General features: G+C 38.5%; 1 protein-coding gene across 1 annotated transcript; it reads left to right on the forward strand.

The window, feature by feature from the left end:
- Window positions 1–418: 418 nt before the first annotated feature.
- gorab (golgin, rab6-interacting) lies at window positions 419–8,445 on the forward strand. The gene is made up of 5 exons (XM_083888670.1): window positions 419–618; window positions 751–1,057; window positions 3,723–3,824; window positions 4,188–4,328; window positions 7,104–8,445. Exons 1-5 carry the CDS (start codon window positions 564–566, stop codon window positions 7,555–7,557), a joined length of 1,059 nt encoding a protein of 352 aa, XP_083744796.1. The 5' UTR covers window positions 419–563; the 3' UTR covers window positions 7,558–8,445.
- The last annotated feature ends 9,668 nt before the right edge of the window (window positions 8,446–18,113 follow it).

An 18,113-nucleotide genomic window follows, 5' to 3' on the forward strand; every position in this document is an offset into this window, starting at 1 on the left:
AATACTTTAAATTTTTTATTTCACCTGCATATTTATTTATTACATGATATATCATTTAGCTGACTCTTTTATCCATTGATCAATTCTCAGATCTGAAGGCAAATGGATGATTTATCTCTTAACAGGACACACTTTTGAGCACAATATACATCCGGCTCAAAAATACTAATTATGTTCATCCAAACTTGTGCCTACTTACAAATTAAAAGTATGTTATTAACTTATAACTAAAACTCGGTGTTAATTTGTATTTATTCACCAACAATCTCCTATTTAAATATGTAATAACAATGAAAGAATTAATGCAATCATCTTAACAATTGTAATTTAGTTATATTGTTTTATGTTCAGGCAATATTTGAAGCCTCCATTCACAGGTCTTTTTCGGGTCCTTGACGTGGCAACTGATAAACAAAGATGGCGGTGTAGTGTAAAGCGTCGTGTGTATTGTCAATATATTGTTGGCTTTAAAATGATTTGGATCCTTAATCAGTTGTGTACACATTCTCGTGTGTAGAGTGTCTGTCGCCTGGTTTGGACCGTAGTGGGCGTGGGGTTGCAAAATGAGCGGCTGGGCCGGTTTTTCTGACGATGAACTGCGGAGGATGCAGCAGAAAGGTAATGGTAGCTAGCTGTGTAATTAATCCCTGACTGCGGCTTTAACCGTATTTAATTCAAACACAGCATTGTACTTTTTTATCCTGTAAAGTAAAATGTGTGTGAATCTCGATTACTCTTACAACTTTCCAGAATCTGCAGGGTTCGCAGCCCGCGGTCGGAAGCTGGCTTCAGCTAACCGCAGTCGGCAGCAGCTACAGCGGGAGAGGGCTCTTCATCTCGCCTCTCAGAAAAACATAGCCGACGTATGCCATGTCCTTCCGCCAGAGCAGCAACTCACTAAGTCGCCACCGAAAGAAGAGCCTCGGTCCGCGGCTCCAGCCGTCAGACTCGAAGTGCAGCCGAAGACTCGCGAGGTGAAGCCGAGCAAAGATCACCAACCGGCCGCAGAGGAGCAGACGCCGCTTGTCAAAGAGCTGGAGAAACAAGAGGTGGAACTGTTAGTATTGCCTTGTTTTTCATCCACACAGTGGAGGTTCAGTTTGTTAAATAACATGAAGACTATTATGCAGTAATTCCTCTTAATGTGTGACTGATGTTGCTGCCTTAGTTTTGTTTGGTAAAGTCGGTAACCATTTTACTATGAAATGGTTACCACGGTGTGGTCCGGATGAAGTTAAGCCCAATTTATACTCCTGCGTAAAGTGCTCTGCGTAGGCTACGCAGGGTCCTCTGCGTCGACGCAGAACCTGTTGTAGAGCCTCTGCGTCGTCTCCGGCTGCACGGAATATTTTTTAAGTGTCCGTCACTCCGTCAAGGGACAACGGAGACGGCAAGAGCTGCGATTGGTCCTCAGGACAGGCCGAGCGAAGCTGCTCTGTGCCGGCTCACAGTGAGCACCGAGCGTCCACAGAGGGCGGAGCTGATCCCCGCCGACTTCAACGCTGCCGGACTATAAATACGTCATATCTTAACACACACAGCACATGTTTAGACTCTAAATGGCTAATTTCTCGCCTCAAATTATCTTAAAACTGCGTTCCGGGACACAGGAAAGTGACAAACGGCCACTGTTTCAACAACAACAGTCTTTCTCCCTCGGACGCCATTGCTCACTGTAGCCAAAAGCACAACAACCTTGCGCAGTGACCCCTACTGATCGGGCGGGAAATTGCAGCGCCTATCCGTCACCACGACGCAGAAGTATAAAGGCTCGAGTCGTCTACGTGGTGACGCAGACGGATAACGCATTACGCAGTCGGAGAAGTATAATGTGGCCTTTAGACGGCTCCACCCAAACAAACAGTCAAACACCACTCCTGCCTTTTGTCAACATCTTCAGTCTATTCTCATGCACAGCGTCGTTGAGACAATCGGCTACAAACTGAGAGGGAAACAAATTAGCTGCTGGATGTCCTCCACGTCACGTTCGCTTCACCGGTACGACATCATACTACTTATCTCACCGAAGTAGCCATTGAGCACAGCTCACACCCGTCTATCAAGTAAAGGTACTGTTCTCAGTTGAAACCCCAAGCATGACCCAGGGCTTTACCATTCGAGACCGTCCGATCCAAACCGAACCGTACCATGATGAAAGCACGGTATACGTTACCTCGGTCACCAAAACACTGCTTGTGTTTCTATCCTTCCAAACCTCACCCACAACTTAGGTGGGCCTGTAAAGCATTCTGAGAGGATTACTTTTTAGGTCCATATTTCAACCTCTCACTCATTTCAGAGAACTGGAGTTAATTATTAACCTGAAGTTATCTTTCAACATTCTTTTTACTTAAAGCTATAATTACCTTTCTTGCATGTCTCTCTGCACTTAGTAAAAAATTTGAACATGGAACAGCTCCGCCTCCCTCAGTAATCCCCTCCAGGGTGGAATGGTGGCAGTCGTGCGCATGCGCGATTCATTAGCAGCCTGCAGCCAGTGTGATGGAAGTTGTCTCTGCTCTGGCGCCGTAGGCTGGGACTGCGGAGATTACTGTGCTTGGGGAGGTGATCCCGGCAACACACGCTGCTTGTTAAGCACAGTAACTGCAGAGTTATAAGTGAGAAAACGACACAAAAACTCGGCAGATTTAGCGACAAAGTTGCCACGTTTGGTAACACCGCTCTGTCGTCAGAGATGCGGGCGACTACTATGCCCTCGGTTTTGGAAATCCGTGCTCTCGGATTTGTAAACTGTTCGACAAACACCATCCACCACCACCCCAGAGCGGGTACACCCGCCCCCCATCCTGGAGCCCAACAGCTGGGAGAACAAACACCCCGTCGCAACAGACCATATTTTTAAAAATGTGCTTTAATGTCTTCAGACTGATTACAACGCCGTGTTTTAAGGAAAGAGCCTCCAGTATACTTTGATATGTCCAGGGCGGGGGGCAGGTGGTGATGATTGTCAAAAGGAACCCTGGCAATGAAGACTAGTAGTTCTTAAAAGATAAATGTTAATACCAGTTATAATAAAGTGATATATTTGTGATTCTCTAGATGTCTTAGTTTTTATAAAATTTGTAAAAAATAGTTTAACTCGTAGGTTGCCATTGTTATTAACCTTGCAATGCACTCTGGGTAGTGCGGTTAATAGCATGTAATGAAGTCACATTCATACCCTGAGTGTGAGAGAGTGAGTTTGAGTGCACCACAGGAATCCAGCAGTCGAGGTCTAAGAGATGCTCAAACTATTAGCTTTATCAAAAGGAAAGGTTATAATTCGAACTTTCAACACAGAGAGGGTATATGCCGACCTCATGTATTTCAAATGAAACTGGATGGTCGCGTGATGTACGTCTTAAGGCATGTTTGTGTGGTCACAAGATTACTTGGAACTCAATGACACTCTTCTGGACTCGGATAATATTGATCTGAAAAAGGTTTTTTTAAACATAGTAAATTCATTTGGATGTAGCTTTGAAATGTATTAGATTATTATTATTGTTTGCAGATGTTATGAACTATTTTTTTGTAACTCTTTTAACTTGCAAAGTTAATTTAAATATAATGTGACCTTTAATCAAACACTTTTTAAGATGTTTTATTTGTCATGTCTGATGTGGCCAACATTGAAACGATGGCCAGTCTCACAGCTTTGCATGTAGTTTTTTTAAATGTTCTTTCTTAATTTAGTTTTTTGTTCAATTATCTCATCACAGACGAGAGAAGACGCGTCTGGAGCAACTGCAGCAAGAGCAAAAAACGATGGAGGAAAATAATAAGCGCAAGAAAGCTCTTCTGGCAAAGACTATTGCTCAGATGTAAGTACAGGGGTTTTGATACTTAGATTTTTAAAAATAGAGTGAAATGATAATTTTGAGTTTAACCACAGCTTTGTTTTTTGGTTTGTTTTTTAGACAATAGTGAGTTTTCCTTTACCTTGTTAACAAGTTCTGGCGTTAACAAGGTAAAGGAAAACTTACTATAGTCTAAAAAACAAACCAAACAATTAAATCAGAAGACATAATGAACTTTACAGCTGTACAGTGCTGGAAACGTGTGGAAATGTATCGTCAACATGCTTGAAAAGTGCTTGACCATGAAAAACGTGGATGAACCCAGGATACTTTTGTGAGCAACATGAGTTAAAAGACCTAGAATTAAAATTGAATTGATATCCACAGGTCCAAACAGACTCAGGCAGAAGCTGTGAAGCTAAAGAGAATCCAGAAGGAGCTCCAGGCCCTTGATGACATGGTGTCCAACGATATCGGCATCCTGAGGGGAAAGATAGAACAAGCCAGCTGGGACTACACTGCAGCCAGGTAGAGAGACACAACATGTGGAAATGTAATACACAATTTGGTGAGAAGCCTCTGCCTCTGCAGGTGAGAGGAAAGCATCATTACACACTGACTCAGAAAGGTCCAGCCAGCCCAATCGAAAAAAAAAAATCCTCCTCCTCACTCTGTGAACTCCTGCACAGTGACAGACCTTTTTCCCCAGCAGACGTGTTGACTTGTCACAGCTGTTATCAATAAGAGTAGCGATGGCTCAGTTTAATTTGAGTGTCTCACCAAGCTGTGACACTGAGCCAGTGTGGTCAATAGACTTTCCACCAGCAGACATTTTGCCACGTATCACTGGGAAAAGCACAGATGTAAGTGATAACTTAAAGAAAATAAAACATTTGTTCCATATAACTGGTTGGTTCCACTGGCTCACTGGCATGTCTCACTTGTACAATTAAGGTGACTAAGGTTATGTTTCTTTCACCTGTGAAATGTGAAATCTTTCATCAATGATGTGGGTTTATTTTGTTGTAATGACCACAGACTTCATCTAGTCAACGGCATGTTGGGGGTTGAGCTCTTAGCTCTGGGCCTCCCCAGCTGATTTTACAAAATAATCTGTGAACATTGTTTGCGCTTCATGAAAACCTAGTGCTAGAATTTAAAGTCTGAAGTGCTCGAAAATGCTTGAAATTGGAACTATATTTCTGAGAGAGTGAGGGAAAAGTATAATGTGGCCTTAAGTTAACCTTCTCTAAACTTTTGAATGCACATGTTCAGTTACTGTTAACCACACCAATTCTGCAAGCTCTTGTTTGAGACAAAGCAATTACCATTGCATCCTTCTACTTGAATGCCCTGCTTTCATGGTAGAATATCACTGTAGCATGAACTATTCATAGTAGAGCTGCAACTAACAATTACTTTGGTTATTGATTAATCGGTCGATTATTTTCTCGATTAATCGTTTAGTTCAGAAAATGTTAAAAAAACGTTGATCAATGTTCGTCAAACCTGGAAATGACGATGTTCTTAAATGTCTTGTTTTGTCCACAAACCAAAATGATTTAGTTGAATGATTTCTTTGTTATGTGGAGCAAAGAAACCAAGAAATTATTCAGATTTAAGAAGCTGAAACAATCAGAAATCTGGTTTTAATCATGAAAAAAGCTTCAAACCGATTATCGATTATCAAAATAGTTGACGATTAATTTAGTAATCGATTAATAATCGATTCATCGATTAATCGTTTCAGCTCTAATTCATAGGCATATTCTTGTCACACACACACATATAAATAAAAATAATCAACCATGTATAAACATGCTGTTGCTCAGTTGTGAACTTATACAGTCGGCAGATATCTTCTCTCGGTCGTCAAATGAGTTGATACAGTCAACCCGCTTTCCCTGCTGCGTCCTCCCAGAGGTGATGTTATTTTATATTCAGGTAATGTACAGTACATTTACTGTAAATGCTCTCCTTTTAAACCCCCAAAACACTGCCCCCTGCAGCTGCTTTCCAGTAAGTAAGGATCCTGTTTTGTTTTTCCACCAAACATGGACTGTGATGCAGAGAATGTCTGTCAGTCCCACTCAAGCTTTGCTCCACCACTCAGAGATAACGCAGCACTAACAAGATAAGGATCATGAACAATTTTACAAAAGCAAAATAAGAGTGTTGCTTATAGAGACTGTAAACTAACCTATAATAAAGCTCATGCTCATAGTGATCCGTATATCCAGTTGACCTTGTGCTGCCTGTTGTTTAGCTCCACCTCCTGCACTCTCTTCATCACAGATGTTTGTGTAAAGGGAAGTGGACCTGACCTTCACACGCTCATTACACTGGGCTGTGTTATGCTTGTGTTGATTGAATCAGTTGTGGCGATTGCGCAGATGTAAAACACGAGACCCTGATGGGGGGAAATTCTGTTTTTTTGTAAATGACTGACATCATCTGGTGTGTTACCACAGTGTTTCCAGGCAGCATGCTCTGTTCTGTGTTCTGTTCCTACCAATTATCACAATCGTCCTGTAGTCAGGCATGTTCCTGTTCTCACAAGGGCTGGGTTTGAAAACATTTATTTATCATGCCAATGTAGTTTAATTTTTCTCTGCAAAAAATAAGTAAATGTGTTTTTAATTTAATATAAGCTTGTCTACTAAATTAATCGTCAAGTAAAATTATGATAATCTGTTTTTTTTCAGCTTCTTAATTGTAAATATTTTCTGTTTTCTTTGCTCCATATAACAAAAAAATCATTAAAACAGAATAATAGACCCAAGAATATTCTCAAATATCACTGTGTTCGTATCCTATATGATATATTTAACTGGTATTTCTTATCCAAACAACCGATGATTTATAAAGGAAAATCAGGAAAATTAACAGGGGTGCCCAAACTTTATATTTGTTTATGTTTTTATATATATATATATATACCTCATTATTATTTTGCTAATTTTCCAGGATGCTTATCAGTACTGTGATCCTTTTTGCCTCCATACCCTGTCCCATTCTTCAGTGTTTTGGCTTAAATACCAGTATTGTTAGTCATCCTAACTAACTTAGTCTTTCATGGAAATGTCTGGCATCATTTGTGCTTATATGTGGACAAAAAGCAGATATGAATGGATGTTTCACAATGTTCCCTCGTGCTTTTCTTTGTCCATACTCCATGGTGCATATTGGGAAAACCAAATCAAAAGAAATATTGATAGTGACATTTAAGTAAATATTGCTTGTAGAAACTGAATACATTTTTACTAACATTTCTCTGTATTTTCTCTCACATTTTTGTGACAGGAAGCGTTATGAGAAGGCAGAGGCAGAGTACGTGATGGCCAAACTTGACCTGCACAAGAAGACGGAGGTGAAGGAGCAGCTGACGGAGCACCTCTGTGCCATCATTCAGCAGAATGAGCTGCGCAAAGCCTGTAAACTGGAGGAGCTGATGCAGCAGCTGCAACTTCAGGCCACAGAGGAGGAGCTGGAGAGGCAGAAACTGAAGGACGAGGACAAGGAAGAGGACGGGAAGAAGAGAAGATGCTGTGCGGAAGACGGGAAGGAGGGAGCTGGTTCAGTGGCGGACCGTGAGGGTGAAGCACAATCAACCGAAGACTGTAAACCTTCAGAGGGGGAGAGTGTGGAGGACGAGAGAGGAGGGGAGGAGCACACGGCAATGACTGAACCACCAAGGAGTGAGGAAAACTGTAAAACTGTCGAAAACGCTGCTGATGGTGAGAGTGTGGCCTCCTGATCGTCACAGAGCAGAGACGTCGCTTTCACCTGTTCTGTAAAACACGTGGACTTGATGACACCGTACCATCTTTGATTGTGTCCTCTTTTGTATGCATCTGTTGGTCTGGGTGTTACACTTTAAACCTACAGTGGCTGTAGGATCGCCTTACAAAACTTTGAATTTCTGTGGTCTCCTGAACTCTCCAACATGGAAACTCAGAGCAAGCCCCCCCCCACAAACCCCAAAATTTGGGTTGGGCGTGAGGCGATGTCACTCCTACTTCCCAGTTCATATGTAAATGGAATGCAGGAATAAATGTGGTTTAGGGGTTTAGTTGCACTTTAATAAGGTAAATATAGATAAATTATGTGAAACAATCAGCGCAATAAAACGTGTCCGTATCAGTGGATAGAGTTTCGGAGATGGAGAGACTCTCAGGTCATCTGTTGTTTGAAATGGTTTGTCTGTCTCTGCTAATCTGATTAATTTTACCATCAGCAATTTATCCCGGACTTTACTGAAGTGTGATTTAACAAAAAAAATGTCTTGACACCAAAGACGGGTTCATGTCAATCATGTTGGTTACGTTTTGGCAAAGATGGTGGTTTGATAAATGTCTGGACTGAAATGACCGGGACATTTTTATTTACTTATAAGCCAAGATGAGCAGTATGATAACTATGTGTGTGTGTGTGTATATATATGTATATATATATACATATATATATATATGTGTGTGTGGGTGTGTGTGTATATGTACAGTATATACATGTACAGTGGTATGCAAAAGTTTGGTCACCCCTGTAAATGTTCATGGTTTTCTTTTATAAATCATTGGTTGTGTGGATAAGAAATCAGTTAAATATATCATATAGGAGACAAACGGAGTGATATTTGAGAAGTAAAATAAAGTTTATATGATTTACAGAAAGTGTGCAAGAATTATTTAAACAAAATTAGGCATGTGCATACATTTAGGCACCCTTGTCATTGTATTGATTTTAATATCTTAAGCACTAATTATTGGAACTCAAAATTGGTTTGGTAACCTCAGTGACCCTTGACCTCCATACACAGTCCAATCCAATCATGAGAAAGAGTTTTTAAGGAGGCCAATTGTAAGTGTTTCTCCTCTTTGCATCTTCTCTGAAGAGTGGCAACATGGGAGCCTCAAAACAACTCTCAAATGACCTGAAAACAATGATTGTTCAACATCATGGTTTAGGGGAAGAGCTGCAGTCTCTCCACCCGCAGGTGCCAGGGAGAAGATGTCAGTCAAAACTCGCTGCAATAAAATAATAAGAAATTAGACGCCCTACTTTTAGGCTATTATTACTATTTTTTATTTAAATTACCATTATTTCCTCTCGTTTCCCCCGGTAACCACCGAAACGATGTTGTGATGACGCACGCAAGAACTGCTGCCGGCACGCGCCTGTCTATACCTGCTTAGAGTCTGTCCAAGATCAGTTTGGAACACCAATAAAACGATTCCAACAAGATGTGAGGACACAGTGGAACATCACCTATTAAGTACTGGAAAGTCTCTATGCGCAAAAGCGAAACTTGGCTGATTATGAACTCTCTTCTCTCTCTCTCTTTGAGCAGTTAACTAAAGAGATCAGCTCATCTGATGCATCTGTTATTCCCTTAATTACAGCGCTAAAGCGTCTTCTAAAGAAAGAATGAGACCACGGACTGTAAACATTGAAAAGTGCGCTCTTGAGAATCTGTCAACACGTTTTACTAAGATCTACTGTGATCTCCTGTATTTCAAAGCGACTGTACTCGATCCTCGTCATAAAGATCATTATGTATGTGTCATATATGGATGTGGAGATATAACCGCGTATAGAGAAATGATCCATGCTGCGTTGGATATGCAGAGTCCGCTTGGAGCTGCGCACAATGCAGGAGAGAGAAGAGCAGAGTCAGCAGGGGCGGTGCGGAGAAAAAAAAGGCCTGCACCAGATGAGGGGCACCCTCTATAATTCCAATGCTTTGACTTTAGTGATGTAAGTAAACACAGTCACAGCCATAACAACACAATTAGAGTAAAAAAAAAAACAATGCTACAGAATTGGCATTATAATTAATTTCATTTTTTATTTCTTTTTTTTTTACTGTTCTAAAAAAACTTGGCCTTACTTACAAATTTTCAAAAGGTCCGCATGCCGAGCAATTTTTATTTATTTTTTATTCTTTTTTGGGGGGGGGGGGGGTACTTACATGATGCGGCCCAGCCTCACCCAGACTCTAACTCATGCGGATTTCCCCCCTTCCCCGCCCTGAAATGTTTGTTTATCAAGCAGTCGCAGTAGTAAACCCAAGGTTAACGCTACGTTAGACAGTTGTTGTCTAGTTATTGATTCCGTTCAATAGAGAGTCACACACACATACACACACACGCACGCACACTATAATGGTAACATTTGTCGTTAGATTAGTCGACTAATCCGCAAAAAATAATCGCTAGATTAATAGTTTCAAAAATAATCCTTTGGGACAGCTCTACTACCTACAGTAATATTTGGGGGGGTTCCATCATGCTGTGGGGCTGTGTGGCCAGTGCAGGGACTGGGAATCTTGTTAAAGTTGAAGGTCGCATGGATTCCACTCAATATCAGCAGATTGTGGAGAACAATGTCCAGGAATCAGTGACAAAGTCAACCATCAAAAGAAGACCTCAGCAGAGTGAATACAGAGGGTTCACCACAAGATGTAAACCATTGGTGAGCCTCGTAAACAGGAAGACAAGATTAGAATTTGCCAAACAACACCTAAAAAAGCCGTTACAATTCTGGAAGAACATCCTCTGGACAAATGAGACCAAGCTCAACATGTACCACGGTGGTGAGAAGAGAAAAGAGAAGGAAAGGTAACTGCTCATGATCCAAAACATAACATCAGTGAAGCATGGTGGTGGTAGTGTCATGGTGTGGACATGTATGGCTGCCAATGGAACTGGTTCCCTTGTGTTTATTGATGATGTAACTGCTGACAAAAGCAGCAGGATGAATTCTGAAGTGTTTCCAACAATATTATCTGCTCATATTCAGCCAAATGCTTCACAACTCATTGGACGGAGCTTCACAGTGCAGATGGACAATGACCCAAAGCAAACTGCAAAAGCCACCAAAGAGTTTTTTAAGGCAAATATGGAATGTTATCAGTCAATCACCTGACCTGAATCTGATTGAGCATGCATTTCACTTGCTGGAGACCAAACTGAAGGTAAAAAGTCTCAAGAACAAGCAGGAACTGAAGACCAGTCAGTAGAGGCCTCACAGAGCATCACCAGGGATGAAACCCAGTGTCTGGTGATGTCTATGCCTTCCAGACTTCAGGCTGTAATTGACTGCAAAGGATTTGTAACCAATATTAAACAATGAAAGTTTGATTTATGATTGTTTAGTTTGTCCCATTACTTTTGGTCCCCTGAAAAGTGTGAGGCACATATAGAAAGTGTTGTAATTCCTACAACGTCCACCTGATTTGGATGAAAATACCCTCAAATTAAAACTGAAAGTGTGACGTTAAAGCACATCTTGTCAAATCCATTGTTGTGGTGTATAGAGTCAAAAATAAGAGAGTTGTGTTGATGTCCCAATAGTTATGGACCTGACTGACTGTGTGTGTGTGCGTGTGTAAAATCATACTTCTGTCTGTCCTGTATTATCTTAATCTTTCCCAGGTTCCTCTATTATGTTCTAGTTGCCATAAAATGTCTCTTTGGTGAAAGGGAAAAAACGGGTCCTTTATTTTAAGGCGAGCAGGACTCGCTTTGTGTGTGTGTGTGTGTGTGTGAGTGTGTGTGTGTGTGTGTGTGTGTGTGTGTGTGTTCTTGTACTTGCAGCATACTGAGGACCAGTGAGGGTTTTTAACCAACAAAGTGAGGTCATTTTTACGGAGAGAGGACATTTTGGCCGGTCCTCACTTTGTATTCATCAAAATCACTTCCTTAGGTTGCTATAACATGCTATGCTCAATTTTTGGTAATTTTGGACCAAAAAGTTTGGGTCAAATTTTTATTTTTTTTATTTTGGACGACATAGTATAGTATGGGTTTTTGTAAAATGTTGTACAAACATTTTTGGGTCAATTTTTTTTTTCAAAATTTTGGACGACAGTATAGTATGACGTTTTTGTAAAAAAAATTTAGACCAAAAATATTTGGTCAATTTAAAAAAAAAAATTTGGTTGACATAGTAGAGTATGACGTTTTTATAAAATTTTGGACCAAAAAATCTAAAAAATCTAAAAAGTTTTCCAGCCCTTTTTGCTCTGGGGCTCCACCTGCAGACATGTTATGGTACTGCAACCAGTAGTTCTTTGTAGATGTCATTCATGAAGTAGATATTTGTAATTGTGTTGATTTATAAAGTGGAAATGCTGGTCCTCAGTATGCAGCAAGTACAAGAATGTGTGTGTGTGTGTGTGTGTGTGTGTGTGTGTGTGTTCTTGTACTTGTGGCATACTGAGGACCAGTGAGGGATTTTAACCAACAAAGTGAGGTCATTTTTACAGAGTGAGGACATTTTGGTCGGTCCTCACTTTGTTTTCATTGAAATCACTTCCTTAGGTTGCTATAACATGCTATACTCAATTTGTCAAAAAAAAAAAAAAATGTAATTTTGGACCAAAAATTTTGGGTAAAATTTGGGACCAAAAATTTTGGGTAAAATTTGGGACCAAAAATGTTGGGTAAAATTTTGGACCATTTTTTTTGTCAAATTTTGGACCAAATTTTTTTTGTCAAATTTTGGACCAAATTTTTTTTGTCAAATTTTGGACCAAATTTTTTTTGTCAAATTTTGGACCCAATTTTTTTTGGTCAAATTTTGAGTCAAATTTTTTTTGTCAAATTTTGGACCAAATTTTTTTTTTCAAATTTTGCGTCAAAATTTCCTTTTTCTTTTTTCTTTTTTTTAAAATTTTGGATGACATAGTATAGTAGGACGTTTCTGTCAAATTTTGGACCAAAAATATTTCGTCAAATTTTTTTTTTACATTTTGGTCGACATAGTATAAGTATGATGTTTTTGTAAAAATTTTACCAAAAATTAAAAAAAAAATCGAAAAAAGTTTTCCAGCCCTTTTTGCTCTGGGGCTCCACCTGCAAACATTTTATGTAACTGCAACCAGTAGTTCTATATAGATGTCATTCATGAAGTAGATATTTGTAATTGTGTTGATTTATGAAGTGGAAATGCTGGTCCTCAGTATGCAGCAAGTACAAGAATGTGTGTGTGTGTGTGTGTGTGTGTGTGTGTGTGTGTGTGTGTGTATGAGGGTTTAAGTAAGCTGGTTCTGGTGGTTGTCAGTGCAGCAGAGGAGCAGTGGGCCTCCTCTCTGGTAAGATGATATCAGTTAATGATGATGCTCTCTGAAGACTTTGAACAGTCTGCTTTTTTTCCCAGAAATAACATCAACATTTACCTTGTCTTTGTCCGATCTATTTATTTTAACAGTTTAAAGTAAATGCTACGGCGATCACTGTATTTAAATGAATTGTAGTGAATGTTTAAAATGTATTTCACAAAATCAAACTAATTAAGGAACATCCTCTTGTGTTTTGTCCCCACTTTACCTGCAAGACTGAAGCTTGTGCTCCTGGAAAGAATTAAGACAGTGGTCCCACTCTGGGCTTCCCATCAATGTGTTTTTTTTTAAGTGTTTCTTTAAAGTTGCTGTGAGATGTTACAGCACTTCAGTCACATCTGGCCAGCTGAAGGAGAGGCCATAAAAAAACAGCTCTTTTAATTAGTCGGGAGGCAGAAGCTGTGAGAGGGAGAGTGGCCACCGTCCTTTAGTCTGGCCTCTGCACACGCTCAAGGTCAATGTTTGAAGTCCACTGTTTCGTAGACGGTAGATTCATGTCATTCATTAAAACATCTATTCTTATTACATAAATTCCCACTGGGGAAGATGAAGCTAATTATTTAAATATTGCACTTTTTAACCCCATTATTTGGCATTCAACTTCAGCGTATCAGTTCAGTCATTAGTTATAGTTAAAATAATATTCTTTATACATGAACAAAAATGTAACTCAGAGCTAAAAGGTTGTAAAGCCACAATAAACCAAAAATGACTACAGCGTTTTATTAAAACTTAAAATATATTTTCTGAAAATATTCAAGCAACATAACAGTTTTGCTCTAGACATTCTAAGACAGCAGTTAACGTATTTCGGAAAATAAATCTTAAAATATCAAACTAATGAGAACATGCATATACAGATTTCATTTAGTTTGTGTTGTGTTAAAAAACACTAAGTTAAAAACTAAATTAGAGGATTTGGTTTAGAAAGTTACATTTATTTTTCCCCTCATGCTTCATGAAATAGTTTATGACTTAAAGTATGATTCAGTTGTTTTTCTGTTGCCTACATCATATTAATACATAAGGAATAGAGAACCACATGAATGAGGAAGGCTATTTTTGAATAGTTGAGAGTATTCATCATCTACTGACAAAATCCCAGTTAGATTTAGACTTTTCACTTTTTACACTTTATCGAATGAATGGCATTTCATTTGGAAAACACGTGCAATTGTTTCTTCTCTTTTTCCCTCATGATTCCATGTCGCTTTGAAAAGAAGGAATAAGATAAGAATTGTCATCACCTTGAAAGAGGGCGTAATTGCTCATATATATGTTTCTATATAGAAAAGAAACACACTGTGGATTGTGACAGAAAGAAAAAAATGACAAGATGCAGACTGCGGAGATTAAGGCATCCGATAATGGTATTATCCTCTGTGTGTGTGTGTGTGTGTGTGTGTGTGTGTGTGTGTGTGTGTGCGCTGGGCCGGACTTCAGAGAGTGCAGGGTTTTATAAAGTAAAGTGTGATTTATGTGGCGCTGTCAGCCCTTGACAGGTCGAGAAAGACCCTTGAAACCTGAGAAGTACGAGATCCAAAGAAAAAGGGAGAAAGAGAGAAAGAGAGAGAGAAAAAAAGGTGAAAAAAGAAAAGAAAAATCAATTTTAGCTGAGAATTTCCTCGATCTGGACGTTGCAGGAGTTCAACTCTGCATTAACACAACACATTCAAAACACAACTCTTTTTTACAGATGAATTTCAGACATACGCAGTGTCCTCTTCTTCTTATTTATCCACTTTAGCAATAATCATTCCTTTGTTTCCCAGAGTAATTAACCTGCAAGAGAAATGATTAACCCTTACTGTGATGAAGGTCTTAATACATTTTAGAATAAAATGTGCCGAGAAGCTTCTCTTTACACTTGATTAAATCCAGGTTGCAAACCATTAGAGGAGCGACTGGAATAAAACGTTATGTGAGGCTCAAACCACAATCTCGTTCCATTCAACTAACATCACTTTAAAATGTTGTTGTTTATTTCACTTACTTTACTTGTTGTTATTCGTAATACACTAGTAAAACGATTGATTTACTGATTTAATTTGTTATTTGAATCTGGTTGATTAATTATTAGAACTTTTTTGTGTGTTTCTTGTGTTGTGTATAGTAAGTGGTGCAACGTCATATTAATATAGTATTCCTATTGTTTTCTGCTATTATGCTCCCTGTTGATTTATGCGTTGCTGTTTTACTGATGTGTTTCTCGACTGCACTTTGTCCACCTCGGTTGTTTTAAACCTAAAATTCGAGATGAGTTGAGAATGAAAAGTGTAAAAAAGACTTTAATCCAAATCTGCTGCTTCCAGGGTCATTCAGTGACATTAAATATAATATACCGAGGCCTCTACTTTAATTTTTAACAATGAATAACACATAAATTATAATAAAATTAATTATATCATTATGTTTTTTTTTTAATTATTATTATTTCTGATAAAATCTTAATCTAAAATAGTTCATAGGTTACTTTCTAATCAAACTGTTTATAATCATTTTATTCCAACAAGACGTCCCCTGGACATTTGTTTTTTTTCTCTGGGACGAGGCCCTGAAAAAAATATATAAATAAATATTTTATTTTAACATAATAATAACATAAATAACAAAAAAGAACATGAGCGCAGTGTGCCGTGCTGTGCTACAGTGATGGAGGTTTTAATTTAAGCAGGGAGCTGTCTGCACTGTGCAGCTCTGTGATTCTCTAACGAGCAGCAGATTGTCAGAAAACCACCACAGACTATTTACAGCCATGACTACAACAACAACAACAACACCAGCAACAACAGCGCGACCTGTCGTAAAACGTGAGGATGCTTCGTATGACCTGCATTTAGCACAATTACAAAGTGCTGCTATTTATTTACAGTGTTCCAGCACCTCTGTCTGCCAGCTGCACACACACACAATCATGACTATACTGCTGTCTTACTGGACTATACTTATATGAAGTCCTCAATATCTACAGTTCTATATGATAACCAAGTAAACATTACATTACATAAATGTTTAATGTTCCTTTTTACCAAACTAATATTTAAACACAACATTTACTGGACATAAATTCTGCTGTAAAATATCTTTTTTTTTTTTTTTTTTTGTGGACTTGTATTATTATGTGAACTAATGCGAGTTAATAATAAAATAATAATTGGTGATAATAATACATTTTATTTATAATGCACTTTACATTAAAATAAATATATAAATTGTTTGAGGGATAAAAATCATGTTCATAAAAAAATGATATATATATATATACATATACATGTGTGTGTGTGTGTGTGTACATATATATATATAAAGGGTATAGAAAACCAGGGTAAAAATGGAACTGATAAAAACAAATCAATAACAAAAACAGTTACATCACATTGCTTGAAAAATGCTTATTAAATAAACTCTGATGGACTGAAAATCTGCAAAAATCATATCTATTTATGTTAAGATGCCTGGATATCTATGTGTTTGAATCTTATTTAGTTCAAATGGTATTGTTGACACTTTGGTTTGGATTAAAGCATCAGAATGCAATTTTTTTTAATATATGTAATATAAAATCTTAATGCATATGGAGCTCAGCTCAGCTCGATATGTGCTGGGAAATCCTGGCGTAGTGTTTAGGCGGCGTGCAGGGGGAATTGTGTCTCCAACACATGGTTACCCTGCACAGGATGTAAAGAGAGTAAACAAGGAGGCCATTTACCTCAAATTAGGGAAATAAAACAGGACAGAGGCCAAAGCACCACTCCAATCAGCAACAGGGGTCACTCGTCAGTGGAGACGACGGCATCCTTGGACCGTCGTCATTATCATCATCATCATCATCATCATCCTTTGCTTGGGGACAGGCCTGCACAAAGGGACAGAGTCGCTGCTGAGTCAGAAAAGAAGAAAAAAAACATTAAGAGCAGAGAGGAAGTTTTCATTCACTCTTCTGTCTCTCAGATCCTGGAAGTGGACACAGAAAAAAACCAAAACAAAACACAAGGCTACACAAGCTAATGTTTCAAATGTTTATAGTAGTATCAGCAGCATGTTGTATCATTGTACTATTCATATTGCACGTTATTGACAGTTGTCACAATAAGATTTATTTTAACTCAACTTTGGTTGTCCTGTATGTGTCTTTGTTGTCCTATGTCCCATTGTTTTTCGTACTGCCAACTTCAAAACAAATGTTACTCTGAGGGACAATAAAGCTCTGGACTGATCTATATAAACAATAACATACAGATAAACACACTGTTCATATACTGAGCAAATGTACACAGACAAAGGCAAGAAATTCAGAATTTGAATAAAAGAGACTCCATTTTCCTTGTCATCAATATCATTTTAAAGCTTTTTTTTTTGTAAAAGATACTTATGCATACTTATGCTTTAGGGCAGTGGCATTTTAATGCTGTAGGGACTTGGTGGAGTTTTTCTTTTAATTTATTTTTTATAGTTACTGCAGCTCTCACAAAAATAAATGAAATACCATGTAATGATAAAGATTTTGATGATGATTTTTTTGCACTTCTTTGCAGCATAGGACATTGTTCTCTGGTGCTGGACTAGCAATGATTCCACTGAAGAGACCTGTATGCAGAGCAGTTATAGTGGAACCACACAAATGGGAGAGTCCACTCTTTCCTGAACTGTGGAGTATAGAGTATAGACAGTTTCTCTCCAGTCTTCTATTCAGGATTTTTAAAGAACATTTTTTTTTAAATATTAATATTAATATATTATATTAATATTAATATTAATAAAAAATATAACTCAATGATGCCGGAGCCATAGAATAACATAATTCCTCAAATACTGTCACAATATTTTATAACTGACAATAAAATCCTCAGTGCACTTTATCAGCAGTTACCGATTCACTCGTGATTAACCTCAACTGCTCTTTTGCTAGCTGGCTGAGATTTGTGTTACCTCAATGAACTCAATTCCAAAAACACACAGGATGGCTCTGACTCTTTATGTAAAATTCCTAAAGATGAGGAAAAATTAAGAAGAGAAGAACAGAGAGAGGAGAAGACCCCTGCTGTGAGGCTGCAGTACCACTGAGAGAGGAAAAAGCAACCCTTGACCCAGATGTTTTAGCTACTTACTGACCTACAGTGCCTTGCAAATGTATTCACCCCCATTGGATTTGTACCTATTTTGTTATATTACAGCATTTAGATGTTCGATGT

The sequence above is a fragment of the Microchirus variegatus genome (assembly GCF_963457635.1).
Source record: "Microchirus variegatus genome assembly, chromosome: 4".
Classification (NCBI taxonomy): domain Eukaryota; kingdom Metazoa; phylum Chordata; class Actinopteri; order Pleuronectiformes; family Soleidae; genus Microchirus; species Microchirus variegatus.